Genomic DNA, 15,504 nt, shown 5'->3' with positions numbered 1-15,504 from the left:
ACGCATCACCTTCCAGGACAAATCCCTTCCAGAGATATTTAAAATTTTAAGAGAGGCTGACTCTGAAGCAGAATACATCTGTAATTGAGGTCTTTTCCAATGGTATAATAAATGAGGCAAAGGCACAAGTAGTACAGAAAGAGAAAATATGTGGGGAATGTGGCTTTCCCATAGGCTGAAAACTACCCCTCTTCTACTATCCTTTCAAATACAGCTGCTTTTTCCATTCTTTTTAACCTAAGTTTTCTCTAAAATCTCTCATTTATTCAACAGTGGCTCAAATGTGTAACAAACATAGCATCTACCTTATAGTTATTGAAAAAAAAAAAAGTTGGTCTACTGTTTAATGCAGTTCCTGGCACATGGAAAAGGAGCATATTAGCTCTAACTCAAGGTTTCTTCTTGGATTGAATTGAGCATTCAATCCCATAACAACAGAATGCCAGGATTTCTTTTCTCCCTCACAAGACGATGTTCTATGCCAGATCATTTACAATAAGCATAAGGTTGCCTTCTTTTTTGATCAAATATTCCAAAAGTAAAATATATAATCAGGGACAATTCGAAAAAGAACCAACACTGCATACAAAAATGGGAAATATATTTGATATCCCACTACCTATTAAATAAATAGAAATTAAAATAATGAGAGAGCATTTTATGACTATTGATATTCTTTTTTTAAGATTTATTTATTTATGAAAGAGAGAGTGAGACAGAGAGAGAGCATAAGCAGGGGGAAGGGTAGAGAGAGAAGAAAGCTCCCTGCTAAGCAGGGAGCCAATTCAGGAATCATCCCAAGACCCTGGGACCATGACCTGAGAGCCAAAGGCAGACGCTTAACCTACTCAGCCACTCAGGTGCCCAACTATTGATATTTTCAACCACATAACTCAGGCCAAGGGATAGTAAGCGCTGGCCACTATCACGTTTCTGCCTTCACTGTAAACTAGTCAACTCTCTTAGAAAAGAAATAGGTAATATTCATCAAGAGCTACCAAAAAATATAAAGTTTAAAGCATTTGATGGTGGAAGTATGCTCCCGAACATCTACCCTGAGAAAAGAGTTAAAAAACTAGAACAGGCTACATCCATGAATTTTACTTTAGCATTATTTATAAGAGTAGGGGAAAAAAAAAAAAACAACACAGAAACAACTACAGACTTACCAATATGCCAACAATTGGATGAATTATATTAAATCCACATGATGAAACAGTATAATCAATGACAATGAAGTCTAATAATGGTTTTAAAAAACTAGTATTTCTAAAATATTTGCAGTAACATACAAAATTATAAAATGAGATGGATACACAGCTGTAACCTATGATTATACAGAAAAACTTAACAGATGTCAAATTCTTTTGATCTCAAGGAATTTGGTTAGTAAAACAATGTTGACAGAGACAGAAAAAATACATAACTGAACATTTCCACACAATTTAATTTTTCTAACACATAATGGACATTAAGTAAAGAAAGCTGTGCATGGGTCTTTTTAACAACAGCTTGGCTCCCTGTCCTCGCATCTGTCAGCTCTATAGCTGGAAGCACTGGATCTGGATCCAATCCTGATCCAATCAGAGAGAACATCTCTCAACTCTAAGCAGCTCAACCTGGTCAACTTCATGTCAATGCTAGTGCGACCTTGGGCACTTCAACGCTTTGTTTCCTAGACCCAGCTCCAGCCTACCCACCTCTAACTAGGATCCTTCCCTAGTGGGCATGGACCAGATCTCCCAGAGGCTGAAATCCTGCCCCCAGGTCCCAGCCCAGAAAATGTAGAGTGCTTGTTCCCAGGCTCCCTTCCTCCTGTTCTCCCAGGACCTCCTGCCTAGTTCCACTTCAATCCATCAAACAGGGCCTATTCATCAAACAGGCCTATCCTATGGGCATTCCCCCATTCGTTACTTAACAAATATTTATTGAGCATTCAGCCTAGGGTCCAATCACAAGACGATGTTCTATGCCAGATCATTTACAATAAGTTTAAGTTCTGGGGATACAGCAGTGAAGCCATCCTAGAGCTTGGATTCTTTTTTTTTTTTTTTAAGATTTTATTTATTCATTTGACAGAGATCACAAGTAGGCAGAAAGGTAAGCAGAGAGACAGGAGGAAGCAGGCTCCCCGCTGAGCAGACAGCCCGATGTGGGGCTTGATCCCAGGAATGACCCGAGCTGAAGGCAGAGGCTTTAACCCACTGAGCCACCCAGGCGCCCCCCGCCTAGAGCTTGGATTCTAACAGGCAGTGCTTACATTTAGTAGGGGCATGTGTAATTTCCATCATCCCAGCACTCATGCCCTTCAAAGTGGTCTTCAGATCTCAAAGTCTAAAGTCCAGAGGCCCTGGAGGACTTAAGAGCTATAGATTTTAATCCCCAACCTACTGCTGAGTTCCTATAAAGCCTCTGGGCAGAATGGAGTTAGTATGAAAAGAATGGAAAATGGAAACCATACCATAGGCTCAAGAGTGGGAACTCTGGTCTTGAATGCTGGACATGCTCCATGTTCATTGTGTGACCCAAGAAAATCGCTTAACCTCCCTGAGCTGCAATTCTCTACATTGTAAAAAACAACTCTCTGTCCAGGATGTTATAAAAACTAAATGAGATCAGTACTTAGCAGAGTGACTGGAACATGGAAGGTAGATAGCTCCTTCTTCCTAAATGAATACTTTTTAAATTCTATCTCTGCTATCGTTTATGGGCATTAATCTATTTTAATTTCTTCTCCTTTAGTCCTTTCTCTCTAAAATCACCTCAAATCAAAACACATGACTACTAGTCTGACTACCTGATCATGCATTTTACTCCTACTACAGATCAAATTTTCCCCTGTATCTCCTCTGTATTCTCCAGGGTCCTTCCTTTCCACAACCTCAGAATTTCATGAATAAAGAATAAACTAACACTATCACTAACTCCATATCCACCTTCAACACAGAATTTAAACTCATTAGTTTAGGGTGGTGAGACTGAAGCATCAATCTACTGCCTAGCAAAGAAAACAAGGACCAACAAGAACTGTCAGCAGGACTCAAAAATATTTTTTTAAAAAAACTGAAACAGGGGCGCCTGGGTGGCTCAGTGGATTAAGCCTTTGCCTTTGGCTCAGGTCATGATCTCAGAGTCCTGCTTCAGATGCTCTGCTCATCGGGGAGTCTGCTTCCCCCCTCTCCCTCTGCCTGCCTCTCTGCCTACTTGTGATCTCTGTGTCAAATAAATAAATAAAATCTTTAAAAAAATAAAAAACTGAAACAAAAGCAAGTTTAAGGGGACACGATTATCAACAAATGTAAGATATGAGTCTTAGCACAGGGACTAAAGATGCTTATGGCTTTTCAAAGCTGCTGCATGGATATACTCACAACTGTGGATGGTTAACTGCCAAATTAACTGCCAAACATAACCATCAAAATAAGTTAACTTCACTAACTTCACTCCCCAGGGCTCTGAATTGCTTTAGCACACACACCTCCCTCCTCTTCCTCTACTTCTTCTTGGTCTTTCCTCTCTCACTCTCTCCCTGTCGCCTTTTTGTCTATGCCTGCTCCTTTTTCATCTTCTTTCTAAACTGATTTATATTATTCAGAGCCTCTCCACCCCCACCAATCATCAAATTTTATTCCAGTGGAATTTTTTCAAGACCAAAGAGACTGCTAATATCTTTTAAAGGTTGTTTTTTGTTGTTTTCACAAATAATACAACACTAAATTAAAACACACGGACATCTATTCATACATGCGCACATACATACCAACACTCACATACATCATGTACTCATACTCTTTAGACAAACAGCACTTTTTCTGTTGCATGATTATATATTCTCTCCTTTCATGTATCATCTCCCAACCCCATGTGTCAAAGCCCAAGCTTGACATGAAATAGAGATTATAAGATAAGATCAAATTTTTGCTGGAGAATAAAAAGTAAAAAAATACATGATAAGAAAGCATATGTCAAGCAAAAAAAAAAAAAAAAACAAAAAACAAATCCCTTTTAATAAGCAATTAAATAACTTTATCCACCTTACTGATTAGCCTCTTCCTGACCCCAACTACAGCTTAATTACAGAATATGTGTTTCTCAATGTCCTCTATCAAAATGCCTTAAGTCTATTCATAATAGCCCAAAACTTTAAATACATGTCCACCATCATGCTAAACTGCAATAAATCCATACACTAGAATACTCAGCATCTATAAAAAGGAACTAAGTACTGGAACATGCAGCAACACAGATAAATCTCACAAATGCTCTATTATGCCAAAGAAGTCAGCATTGAAAGAATACATTCTGCTTGATTCTATTTATATAAAGTTCCGTAACAGGCAAAACTAATCTGTTATAACAGAAATCATACAGTGGTTGCCTAGAATCAGAGGTAAGAGATTTATCAGGAAGAGGCCTGAGGTTATAAATGCTCAATATCCTGATTTGGGTGTGGGTTAATGGGTGTATACATTTGTTAAAACTTAGCAAACTATTATGGACATTGGGGAGGGTATGTGTTATGGTGAGTGCTGTGAAGTGTATAAACCTAGTGATTCACAGACCTGTACCCCTGGGGCTAACAATACATTATATGTTAATAAAAAATAAAAAAAATTTTAAAAACTTAGCAAACTGAACATGTAAAAAATAGCCCACTAGAGGGAAAAAAAAAATGAGTGCTTTAGGCCCACACTAAAAGTCACCAGAAGTCAGTCGAAGGCATTTATAAATTACAAATTTAAAATGAAAAATAAAAATACTACCTGATAGAACCCCAAGTAAGAAAATAAATGAAAATACATCAAATGTATTTACATAACCAAATTTCTATACTAGTATTTGTAAAGTTAATTTAAAACAACAGCTTTTGAAGAAATGTTAGTAATATAGCTATATTCTATATTCACAAAAAATGAATCATATAACCTGGGGAAAGACACATGTACACTTCAACTAGATGATGAGAAGCACATTAATTTTATTAACCTGACAATGGAATTAAGACATTAAAGTCCAAAAGGTAGTAATATTTAAAGTTGTGGGTCAATAATGCTAGGATTTATAAAACCTTTGGCTTATTTCAAACCAAATATGCCTAAACCACAGATAATTCAACAACTCTAGGCTTCCACCACCTAAACTGGTCTGAAGAGCTGGACCCTGAACACTGGCAGCTGACACAGATGTGCTTTGCCAACATAGGTCCAAATGTAAACAGTATGAGGCATAGCTCAAACATGAAGGAAAAAATCCACCTAATAAGGACTTTAATGTATACCTAACTTTTTACTGCTCAAATTATGACACTGCTATAAAATGCTAGATCACAATCAGGATGAAGTCATTTTTTTGCTCATCAAGATAAATTCCTCTTATATACCACATGAAGCTAATTAAAATATCAATCACAAAATGACTCAACATTGGACATCTTCAAAGATTACATATTTTAGGAGCGCCTAGGTGGCTCAGTGAGTTAAGTATCTGACTCTGGGTTTCAGTTCAGGCATGATCTCAAGGTCCTGAGATCAAGCCCTGCATTGGCCTCTGTGCTTAGCAGAGTCTGCCTGTTCCTCTCCCTCAGCCCCTCCCCCTACACACACACACACACACACACACACACACACACACACACACTCTCTCTCTCTCCCCCCCCGTCTTGCTTTCTGAATACTTTTTTTAAAAAATTATATATTTTAATAATGTAAAGCCACAACTAAACTTAGTTACTAATATTTCCTGAGTACCTGGCTTTTCTGTAAACAAAAACTTAAACACTTCAAATTTGATGCCCATCTAAGATTTATAACATGTTTTTATGATAAACCCTCTAGATTTTTCTCAAACTAGCTGACCTCCAATGGCTTCTTCCATCTAAATTTTAAATAAGTTTTCATTTATTCTATACTTTTAACTTATACAAAGTAAAACATAATTTAACTGGCATGCCTGGAGAACAGATATTCTAGCTGGTCAAGTATTTTGATTAAAATTAGGATTGATTAAAAAGGATTACCAAGTTCAGACTTAAAATATAATAAAATGCAATTAACACCAAAAATCAACTGTAAATATTTAAGTTTATAGTAATTATTAATATAAAAGAAATTCACCATTTTGTGCCTCTGGGTAATAATAAACTAAAATTATCATAATTCTGATAAACTGATAAAATACTAGTTTAACAGTTTTCTGAGTATTAGAATGTCAGACAAATTCATTTCAATGATAGGATTTCCCACTGCTATCCCATAAACAACCACTAATCCTGAAAGTTTGATTCAACACTTTTTTATGTAAAGTTTTAACATGTGTTTTAAGCATATCATCTGCCAAATTCTTTTAGTAACAAAGAACTTACTTTCTATCTCATAAGAGAAACAGAAAATGAAAATGGAAAAACAATAAGGCTTCCAAAACCTATGCTAGGAAAAAGAGCACTTTTATTTGAACCACTGCCTGTCAGACCAATGGAAGAGGGTGTTACAAACTGGTACTGCAATCACCCTAGAGTGCTGTCTCCACACTAACCCAAACACCCAAGTCCTGCTGGGTGGAGAGAAGTCTACAGCAATTTAAGATTTATGGTTTGGTCACAAATACATATCTGGATTCAGAATATAAAAAATAAGGGAAAGGTTACATGAGCCATTTCTTTTTTTTACCCAGTGATCCCAAACAATCTCAGTGGGTTCTTCTTCTTCCTCATGGCCACAAGACTTTTTATTGCTGCCCATTTCTTATTTCTGTTCAACATTTATAGAGGACTTTAATATTTTTATAAGCTTTAACAGGCACATTTCATATATCACAGCATTTCTATGAGGTGTCAAAGCATTATCAGTTTTATTTGTAATCACTAAAAATCTCAAGGCCATTCTTGAAGTCAATGGTTAAATTCAAGATTTGAGCTCTGAATTCTAATACGATAATTAGCCAGAGTCCAATAGCCCATGAAAGTTTTCTAGCAGAGAGCCAATCTAAGGGGCCTCCTTATTATTATCTGAGTTGTTCTCGAGTCCCACATCGGGCTGTCTGCTTGGCGGGGAGCCTGCTTCCCCTCTCTCTCTGCCTGTCTCTCTGCCTACTTGTGATCTCTGTCTGTCAAATAAATAAAAATCTTTAAAAATAAAAAAATTTTAAAAAGTTTATCTGAGTTGTTCAACAGTAACTTAAATATATAGTATCATATATTTGATTTAAATGATTTTATTTAAACCAAAAATATTTACAAAACTGCTCAGTAGACATTTTTGCTCACCCTGAAGACAAATCTGCTACTGAACTCCTTTGGTACACGAGCAACTTCTATTTGTGTGGCTGAGAATGGAAAATTGTCATTCAATCAAGTAACTAAAGGGCAGATCTGGAATGTGACTATAATTAAGGTTAAAGCATAACCAATCGTATAGTTATAGTCTCTGTCAGAAGAAATCATTGTTAACAGAAGAGTAAAATAGTTCTTATTATTCAGTCTCTATATGAAGACAGATGAGAATTCAAAGTACTGGGGCCCTACCCTCTAATTAAGAATCCTGGCCTCAATGAGCCACGATGGCTGATAGAGATCCTGACAGCCTCCAGGGCCTGGAGTTAGAAACAACAACTACCAGCTAACAAAATGTTCAGAAGTGGGTCATCTAAAGAGAAATTACTTGTCAGTTTTTCTGGGTACCATGCAGGGGAGAGAGGCATTGGATCTGATGGCATTTGATCAATTTCCTGGTCACTAGAGATGTGTTTTGCAGCAGAATGATAGTCAATGAGGGCCCCCCCCAATCCATCTGAAGTAAGCTCCCTTCTCTAAGATTTCATGCTCACCAAACAATCCTCTGATTGGAAGACCTAGGTCCTGGGAATGACGCACATTGGATAGTGTACATTGGATAATGTACACATCTATCCAGTCACTAGAAACACTTATTACCCTGTAGAGCAACAGGCTGTAAAGACTCTTAGGACAAGGGCCTTGTCTATCCGTCTTGATATTGCATCACCAATAGCTGGAACACTGCCCAGCATAAAACAGATGTAGATAAAACAGATGCTCGATAATTTTTTACTGAACTACCACTGAGAACCGGAATTCATAAGGATCAACACTGGCAATGGAAAAATGGGCAAGCTCAGTATCTTTAGAAATAAGAAAGCGAAAGAGCAAGCCATGTATAAAGAAGCAGTGAAATGGTTATTAATTCTTACCTGATCTATCCTCATTCAGCTGAAAATGTTAAAAGCCTTTTATCTTCAAGTTCAGTCCAACTCAGTCCTAAACTAATCTGACCAAGACTATGAAGTTTATTGGGCGCCCAACCAGTGTTTCTAGTCTGTCATTAATCCTGCTGCCTTAAATGTGGTGCACTCCCTAAAGCATCCTCATGCTTACCAAGCCACACTGTGAGCCAAAATCCCTACCCGACTGAACATGGCCTCAGATCCTGGATTTACCGTCCACAATCCCACCTTTACATAGCTATGGTATTACAATTGCCTAGAGCTTACCAAGTCTCTTTCCTGACAAGTGAGCTTGGGGCTATCGACTTGACTCACTGTTCACTCAGGGCAGCTCTTCCTGGATCAAAGATACTGCCATTAGCCTAACAGCAGGTACCATACCACCACCGCTACCACCATGAGACTTCCTGCTGCCATGCCTACTGCAGCACCTCATTCACACCTGAATCTGTCACTCGTCCTGGAGCACTTTCATTCAGATTACATGGTGCCCTCAATTTAAAAAAAAACTTACTGGGACGCCTGGGTGGCTCAGTCGGTTAAGCCTCTGCCTTCGGCTCAGGTCATGATCCCAGGGTCCTGGGATCAAGTCCTGCATTGGGGCCCCTGCTCAGCGGGGTGCCTGCTTCTCCCTCTACCTCTCCAACTCCCCCTGCTTATGCTCCCTGTCACATAAATAACTAAAATCTCTTAAAAATAAATAAATGAAAATTAAAAATAAATTTAAAAATATTTATTGAGTGCTTGCTCTCCCAGATTGGTGCCCCTATTCTTAGCCCCATTCATTTCTGGCCCAAGCCTCAATCCCAACTATGCTTTTAGTTAGGATCCAGCATATCTCACCTATACATAAACCAGTTATCTAATGAGTGATGTTTCACAAGTTCCTATATATGAAAGAACAGAATTTATCCCCCTCTTTCAGACAAGAAAATAAAGCTCAGAGAAGTTAAGAACTTTGGACAAAATTCCAAGGTATTTCAATAGCACTGCCAACATCTATAGGATATTTACTATGTTTTCTTCTTTGCTCATTTTTGGACCAAGCATCAGGACCAAGCACAGGACTGAAGACTTAGCAGAAGACTTAGTCTACTTAACTGATAGGGTGTCTTCGACATACACTGGAAAATAAATATCCATCTAATAGGAATCTCATTTCGGTGTTTATCTACACAATGCAGAAATACACACAGCAAAAGCACTGGCTTACCAACCTCTGTTTCACCTGCCCACCTGACTAATCAACTCTCCCATGCCCCCTGTACTCTCTAATATGCCTGTACCCTTCTGCCCCTTCAGCTGAGTTGCATTTTACCAACGCATACATTTTGGTTTCACCCCCAAATCTGTTTATGACACTGGCACTTGTTACTGAAATTACATAATTTAAATAAACATATATAATCCAGTGAGATATAAGTGTAAAAAGAGAGCTATTTCTACAAAAACTAAGTTGATTGCTTTAGAATGACTTGAACAATGTGTTACTACAAAAAAAAAAAAAAGCTTCACAAATTACACACAGGGGGAAGGAAAGAGAAATTGTGTAATTCAAAGATGACTTTGCACTGAGATTTCTTTTCAAGTGTCTCAGTTTTGTTTTGTTTTTTAAGATTTTATTTATTTATTTGACAGAGTGATCACAAGTAGGCAGAGAGGCAGGCAGAGAGGCAGGCAGGGAGGCAGGCAGAAGCAGGCTTCCCACTGAGCAGAGGGCCGGATGTGGGGCTCATGTCTCAGTTCTTGATGCACTTTTTTAAAAACTAGAAAATTAGGGTTGATCTATCATTATGATGTCACATGTGCAAAAAAGGATATGGGTCTCCAACCATACTAGTTTTACCACAAAAGACTGGCATATAATTGTACAATTGCAAGTTATAGGTTAAAATAAAATAGTTGGGGTATACATGTATTCTTATTTGATGGTTTCTTCACTTTAACAGCCTTTTGTTGATTAACTGGTCAACCATGTCAACAGGTCTCCTACTGTGGATGCCCCTTTCTCTGATGTCTTCTTTTTAGGAACGCCTCGCTGGTAAAACAATATATACAATTATACAATATATTGCTAGCACTTCTGGTCTGAAACAAACAGAAATAACCTGCCCTACACCTCCAACAAAATGGACACACTATGTTGAATTTTCTACTGTATTGAGATTGTGTAAAACACTTTGGTGTGTTTATTACCAAAAAATTTTAACTTTCTTGAAATTAAATTCGGTTCCTTTTCTAAAAGCATGAGATTTCCTTTCCCAAATAATTTCAATTTACGCAACATATAAATTTTCTGAACTGTTTAAAACCTATCCATTCACAATTATCAGATGCTTCTTAAATTCTTCTGAAATGAGAAAGGTTCTAATGTAGACAGAACTTTTGATGAACATTCATTTTTTATTTTTAAGATTTTATTTATTTATTTGACAGAGATCACAAGTAGGCAGAGAGGCAGGCAGGGCGGGGGGGGGGGAAGCAGGCTCCCCGCTGAGCAGAGAATCTGATGCGGGGCTCGATCCCAGGACCCTGGGATCATGACCTGAGCCAAAGGCAGAGGCTTTAACCCACTGAGCCACCCACTTGCCCCCTTGATGAACACTCATAATATTAATTTGGAAATGAGAGTATTTACTTACATTGGCACTATCTATTAAGATTCTTACCTTTGTTTTTCACACTTACATCAAGTGAAAAAAACTCTTAGCTACTTTTAGCAAGCCAAAACAAATACCCAAAAGCTGAGAAGTCAAAATGTATGTAACAAAACCACAAATTTAGCAATGAAGTAAATGTTTTGAAAAACTCAAGTTGCTTTAGGCTTCTTCAAAAATGTTGATTGATAAAAGAAGAAGAGTTAAACCTCCAATAATTTTTAGATAATGAAAAAAATATTTTTGGTTATAAAGGTATTTTAATTTTCAAATTTATAAACTTTCTTTTTTAAGCAGCACTAGTTAATGACAACTTAACAGCTGCTGTGTGACACTGAGCGAATTACTTAGCCTTCTTGAGCTTCCTTAATTGCAAAATGGAGTAATACCTATCTAATAAGGTTGTGAATATCAAATGAGACATATGTAAAATGCCTAGCACATAGCTGAAAATAAACTCATGTAAAATCCCTTCACACATACACATATACACACATATACATATAAAGCTAAGTATTCTTAACAGTGGGAGAGTGAGGGGGGAAAGACAAAGTACACGAACTCTCTAAAGTGTATGCGAAACTGTGTGCATAAACAACTGTGTGTACTTTGCTTGGGAGAGGGTCCATAGTTTTTCATCATTCTCAAAGGAATTCCTGATGCGCCAAATTTAAACAGTTTTTGGTTTGTGTATGTGTGTATTTTTTAAGAGAGCACGAGTGAATGGCAGGGGAAGAAGAGGGAGAGAGAATCTTAAGCAGGCTCCACTGGAGCTCAATGTGGGGCTAGAGCTCAACCCTGAGGTCATGATCTGAGCTGAAACCAAGAGTCAGATGCTTAAATGAAAGAGCCACTCGGGTGTTCCATGATGCCCCCAAGTTTAAAAACCTACCTTATAAAAGCCTTTGACTTTATTTTCTCTGTTCCCAGATATAGAATGTTTATAAAATTTGACCGGAAATTCCAGAAACAAGTTAAATTACTCAATAGCAACAACAAGCCGAATTAAATGATTGTAGTAAGATATATATTCTCCTTTTATTTCTCCTTTAAAAAAATACACAAAGAAATTCATTCAGCTCAAATTATTCCCCAATCTTGCCATAAATAAAAGCAAATACCTAAACTCAAAACCAAAGTTTAAAAACTTAAAAGAAAAAAACAACAACATCAAAAAAAAAAAAAAAAAGAAAGAAAGAAAGATAGATCAGGGAAACCCTAAAGAGCCAAAAATTAAAGTCCCATGACTTACATAACACAGTAATAATTATTCCTTTTCTGGAGTTAATGTTTCAAATTGATTCATTCCCTCATTCTGACTCAAAGTTCAATCTTCACTTCAAATGACTGTTATATCTAATTTTTTAATTTGTGTAATAGGAGACTGTATGGTATCACAGAAGAGGCCCTAAAGTAGGAATCAGGAAAAGCAGGGTTATGGTCCTGTTCTGGCACCAACTGACCAAGACAGCTGGACCTCAACATTCTACGGCACCATGATTCTACATCAAAACATGCAATCCCAAAGTAAAACACTAAGACATCTGTTATCCTAAAATCATATTTTATTATTACTAAAACAGAAACTTACTAAAAGAGAGGTTATCTGACATTTGATTCTAGGTCTAATTAAGAAAATACACCTACAACAACAAACTTCTGAACTACAGAAAGTTCTATCCCCACTGTCAATTCTCTCAAAACAGACCTACTCAGAGCCAGGTTCCCAGTTGGGGCCATTTAAAATTTCAGCTTAACTTTATAAAGTACATCACATACCTCCACCATACCACTCCCTTCCCTAAGGTGAACAGTGCTTATAAGAAAGATCTAACAAAATGTACACGAAGATAAACAAAACAGAAGAGAGAGCAGTTTGGCATATCTTCATAGGTAAACCCTTACTATGTATTTCACTGAAAAATACTTGTTACAGAAAGGGCAACTTATTTTAATCAATTTTATTTCTAAACTTCCTTTCCTAAATGAAGTATTTTTCAATGGAATGTAAATGAGGCTTTGTATACCAAGGTATCCCTATGCTCTCTTCCCCCACCCTCCCCCCCAAAAATAAAAACTACATGAATATTAAGCATTTAGTAAGTCTGCCAAATACAACTCTGAATGTATTCCTGTAGGAGCTGAACATATACACAAAAGGCAAATCAGCATGGCAAGAGGTTTTCTGAAAGGCTATGATGACTAATATTTCAGGACTAGAATGTGACAGTTATTAAAAGAAACATGAGAGGCGTTTTCCCAGTTCCCCATAGGCCAATGTCTCCACCGCAAGAACTACTGCAAACAGCATTGAGGGCTGAATTCACACAGTCTATTCTCTTAGGCCTAAAACATCTTTTGCAAATTTCCCTCATGTCACATATTATGACAATCAGCAATTCATTGGTTGAAGGTCAAATACAGGGCACAATGAGGCCCATGAACTCAAATGAATTTTTAAAAAGGAGCACGAAGAAAACCAAGATAATGTCTCTTTCAAAACGATAAGCCAAAACCCAGAAACTAGCATAACTATACAGAAAAAATCAGATTGCAGTAATATGCTGGTACTGTTCTCCCTCATGACATGTACCAAACACTCTCCAGGTTAAAAAAAAAAAAAAAAAGTTCACACAGCAGTTGATTCACACCTTTATACACAACTCTAGTACCAACCAAGGTTGTTTCAAATGCTTTACCTCATGAGCTGGATTTCCAAGCAAAGGCAAATAAGGCCACCTGGGAAAGATCATCAGAAGGCTTCACCACTGCCAATATCTCAGATTTAATAACAGAATGTCTTAACAAGTTAATATCCAAAGATTTCAGTCTCCAAACTCAAAAATTTTGTATCATATTTCAACTAATTACAAGAAACAAAATATTGAGCCCACACTTTCCTATCTGAGCAAGTATAATTCAGAGATTATTTCTTAAGAAGTTAGTCCTAATTCTTTTTGTTGTCCTCAAAACACAGTTTACCTGTTGGAAGGAGTATAAATACTAATTTTCAGTTGGCAATTTGGCATACCTATCAAAAATTAAAACATGCATGTACCCTTTGATCCACCAATTACATTTGAGAAATCTATTCCATTAGTTTTGGATGTAAATATAAAAATGTTCATTCACTGCAGTACCTTTATAAAAGTGGAAAATCATATATACTGATTAACATATGGGATGCCAGCCAAAAGAAGGGGCTGGGCCCACATATATTGATGTGTAAAGAACTTCAAGATACTTTGTACAGTGAAAAAAGCAAGTTTCAGAGTAACAGGCATATTTATATCAGGAAAACTGTGCAAGGGTGAGTGCATGAATATACATAATTGCATAGAAAATGGTCTGAAAAGATAATTTAAAAGAGGCACTTTCACCTTCTACACTACATACTATATACTATATATATATCTGTATTATTCCTTTACATCATATATATAAAACATGTGTTCTTTAAAGAACGTAAGAAAATGCAACGCTAAATTTTAGCTAAATTCTAGAATTACAGAAGATGCTATAATAGTAAAAGAAGTAAAGACTGTTAATAGTCAAAAATATCCTTTGTAGATTTTAAACTCAAGGGAATAGAGAAATGTGGCAGCATCAATCGGTAGTTATAAATGAGTATGACAGCGTTTTCACAAACAAACAAGTGTCATTCAGAGAACTGATAGATTCAAACTTCAAAGATTCAAATATAAAAGATATTGAAATCAGAAACATCGTTAGAAAGATGTAATCATTCCAAATATTCCTTAGAAATTCAGTTTTAACCATGAATTCCACTACTTTAGTACAAAAAGTATCCTGCGGTGCAGGTATGCTCTTTTGATTTAAAAAAAAATGGCATGTATGAAGAGCTAAATGGTATGAGGGGTTTACTCTCACCTGTACATTTTCTTCTGTAACCTGAATTTCTGCAGTGTAAACATAATCGATCAGCATTCTCAGGGTCCAGCCATCTACCTCTTTTATTCGAACTCTCTTTGCTCGGCTCTCACTCATTTCACCTAAAACACAAACAAGGAAGAGTTGACGCTACAGCAAGCCACTGCTGTAGAGAAAAGAAAATGCCAATGCCATTTTCTTTTTTTTTTTTTTAATTATTTTATTTATTTGACAGACCGAGATCACAAGTAGGCAGAGAGTCAGGCAGAGAGAGAGAGAGAGAGGGAGGGGGAAGCAGGCTTCCTGCTGAGCAGAGAGCGGGATGTGGGGCTCCATCCCAGGACCCTGGGATCATGACCTGAGCCAAAGGCAGAGGCTTAAGCACTGAGCCACCCAGGCATCCCCCAATGCCATTTTCTTGCCACTCGCTGTATTTCATAAGCAACACAAACAGACACTTTTTGCAGGCCTAGAACATTCCATTACCTCCCCCAAAACCAGAAAATGTACTTGTCACCCACTTGTACCTGAAAATCACATCAAAGCAGTGACCGTGCCACATGCTCAACTATAATACCTATGGAATTATTAAGTTCAGTATCTGCTTCTGTCCATGCTTTTTTTGGTCCATGCTTGTGGGCAGCTTGTTTTCTTTTTGGATTTCTACTCATGACTAGAAGAGTCACCATGTCACCCCTTTTGGCTAATAGCAATGAGCACT

General features: G+C 37.2%; 1 protein-coding gene across 3 annotated transcripts in view; it reads right to left on the bottom strand.

Annotated features, from left to right (window-relative positions):
* Window positions 1–15,504, bottom strand: part of KLHL2 (kelch like family member 2) — a 105,426-nt gene that overhangs the window by 54,315 nt on the left and 35,607 nt on the right. For 2 of the 3 annotated variants that reach the window (XM_032863676.1, XM_032863685.1), the window contains exon 4: window positions 14,784–14,905. The exons of the other annotated variant lie outside the window; for it this stretch is intronic. In XM_032863676.1, the coding sequence (XP_032719567.1) occupies window positions 14,784–14,905 (122 nt within the window). The remainder of the gene's footprint in view (window positions 1–14,783; window positions 14,906–15,504) is intronic. 3 annotated transcript variants of the gene reach the window in all.

Source organism: Lontra canadensis, unplaced genomic scaffold (genome assembly GCF_010015895.1).
Source record: "Lontra canadensis isolate GAN:19392208 unplaced genomic scaffold, GSC_riverotter_1.0 scaffold1, whole genome shotgun sequence".
In the NCBI taxonomy this organism is placed as follows: domain Eukaryota; kingdom Metazoa; phylum Chordata; class Mammalia; order Carnivora; family Mustelidae; genus Lontra; species Lontra canadensis.
The sequence above is the reverse complement of the archived record's forward strand: the minus strand, read 5'-3'. Positions and strand labels throughout refer to the sequence as shown.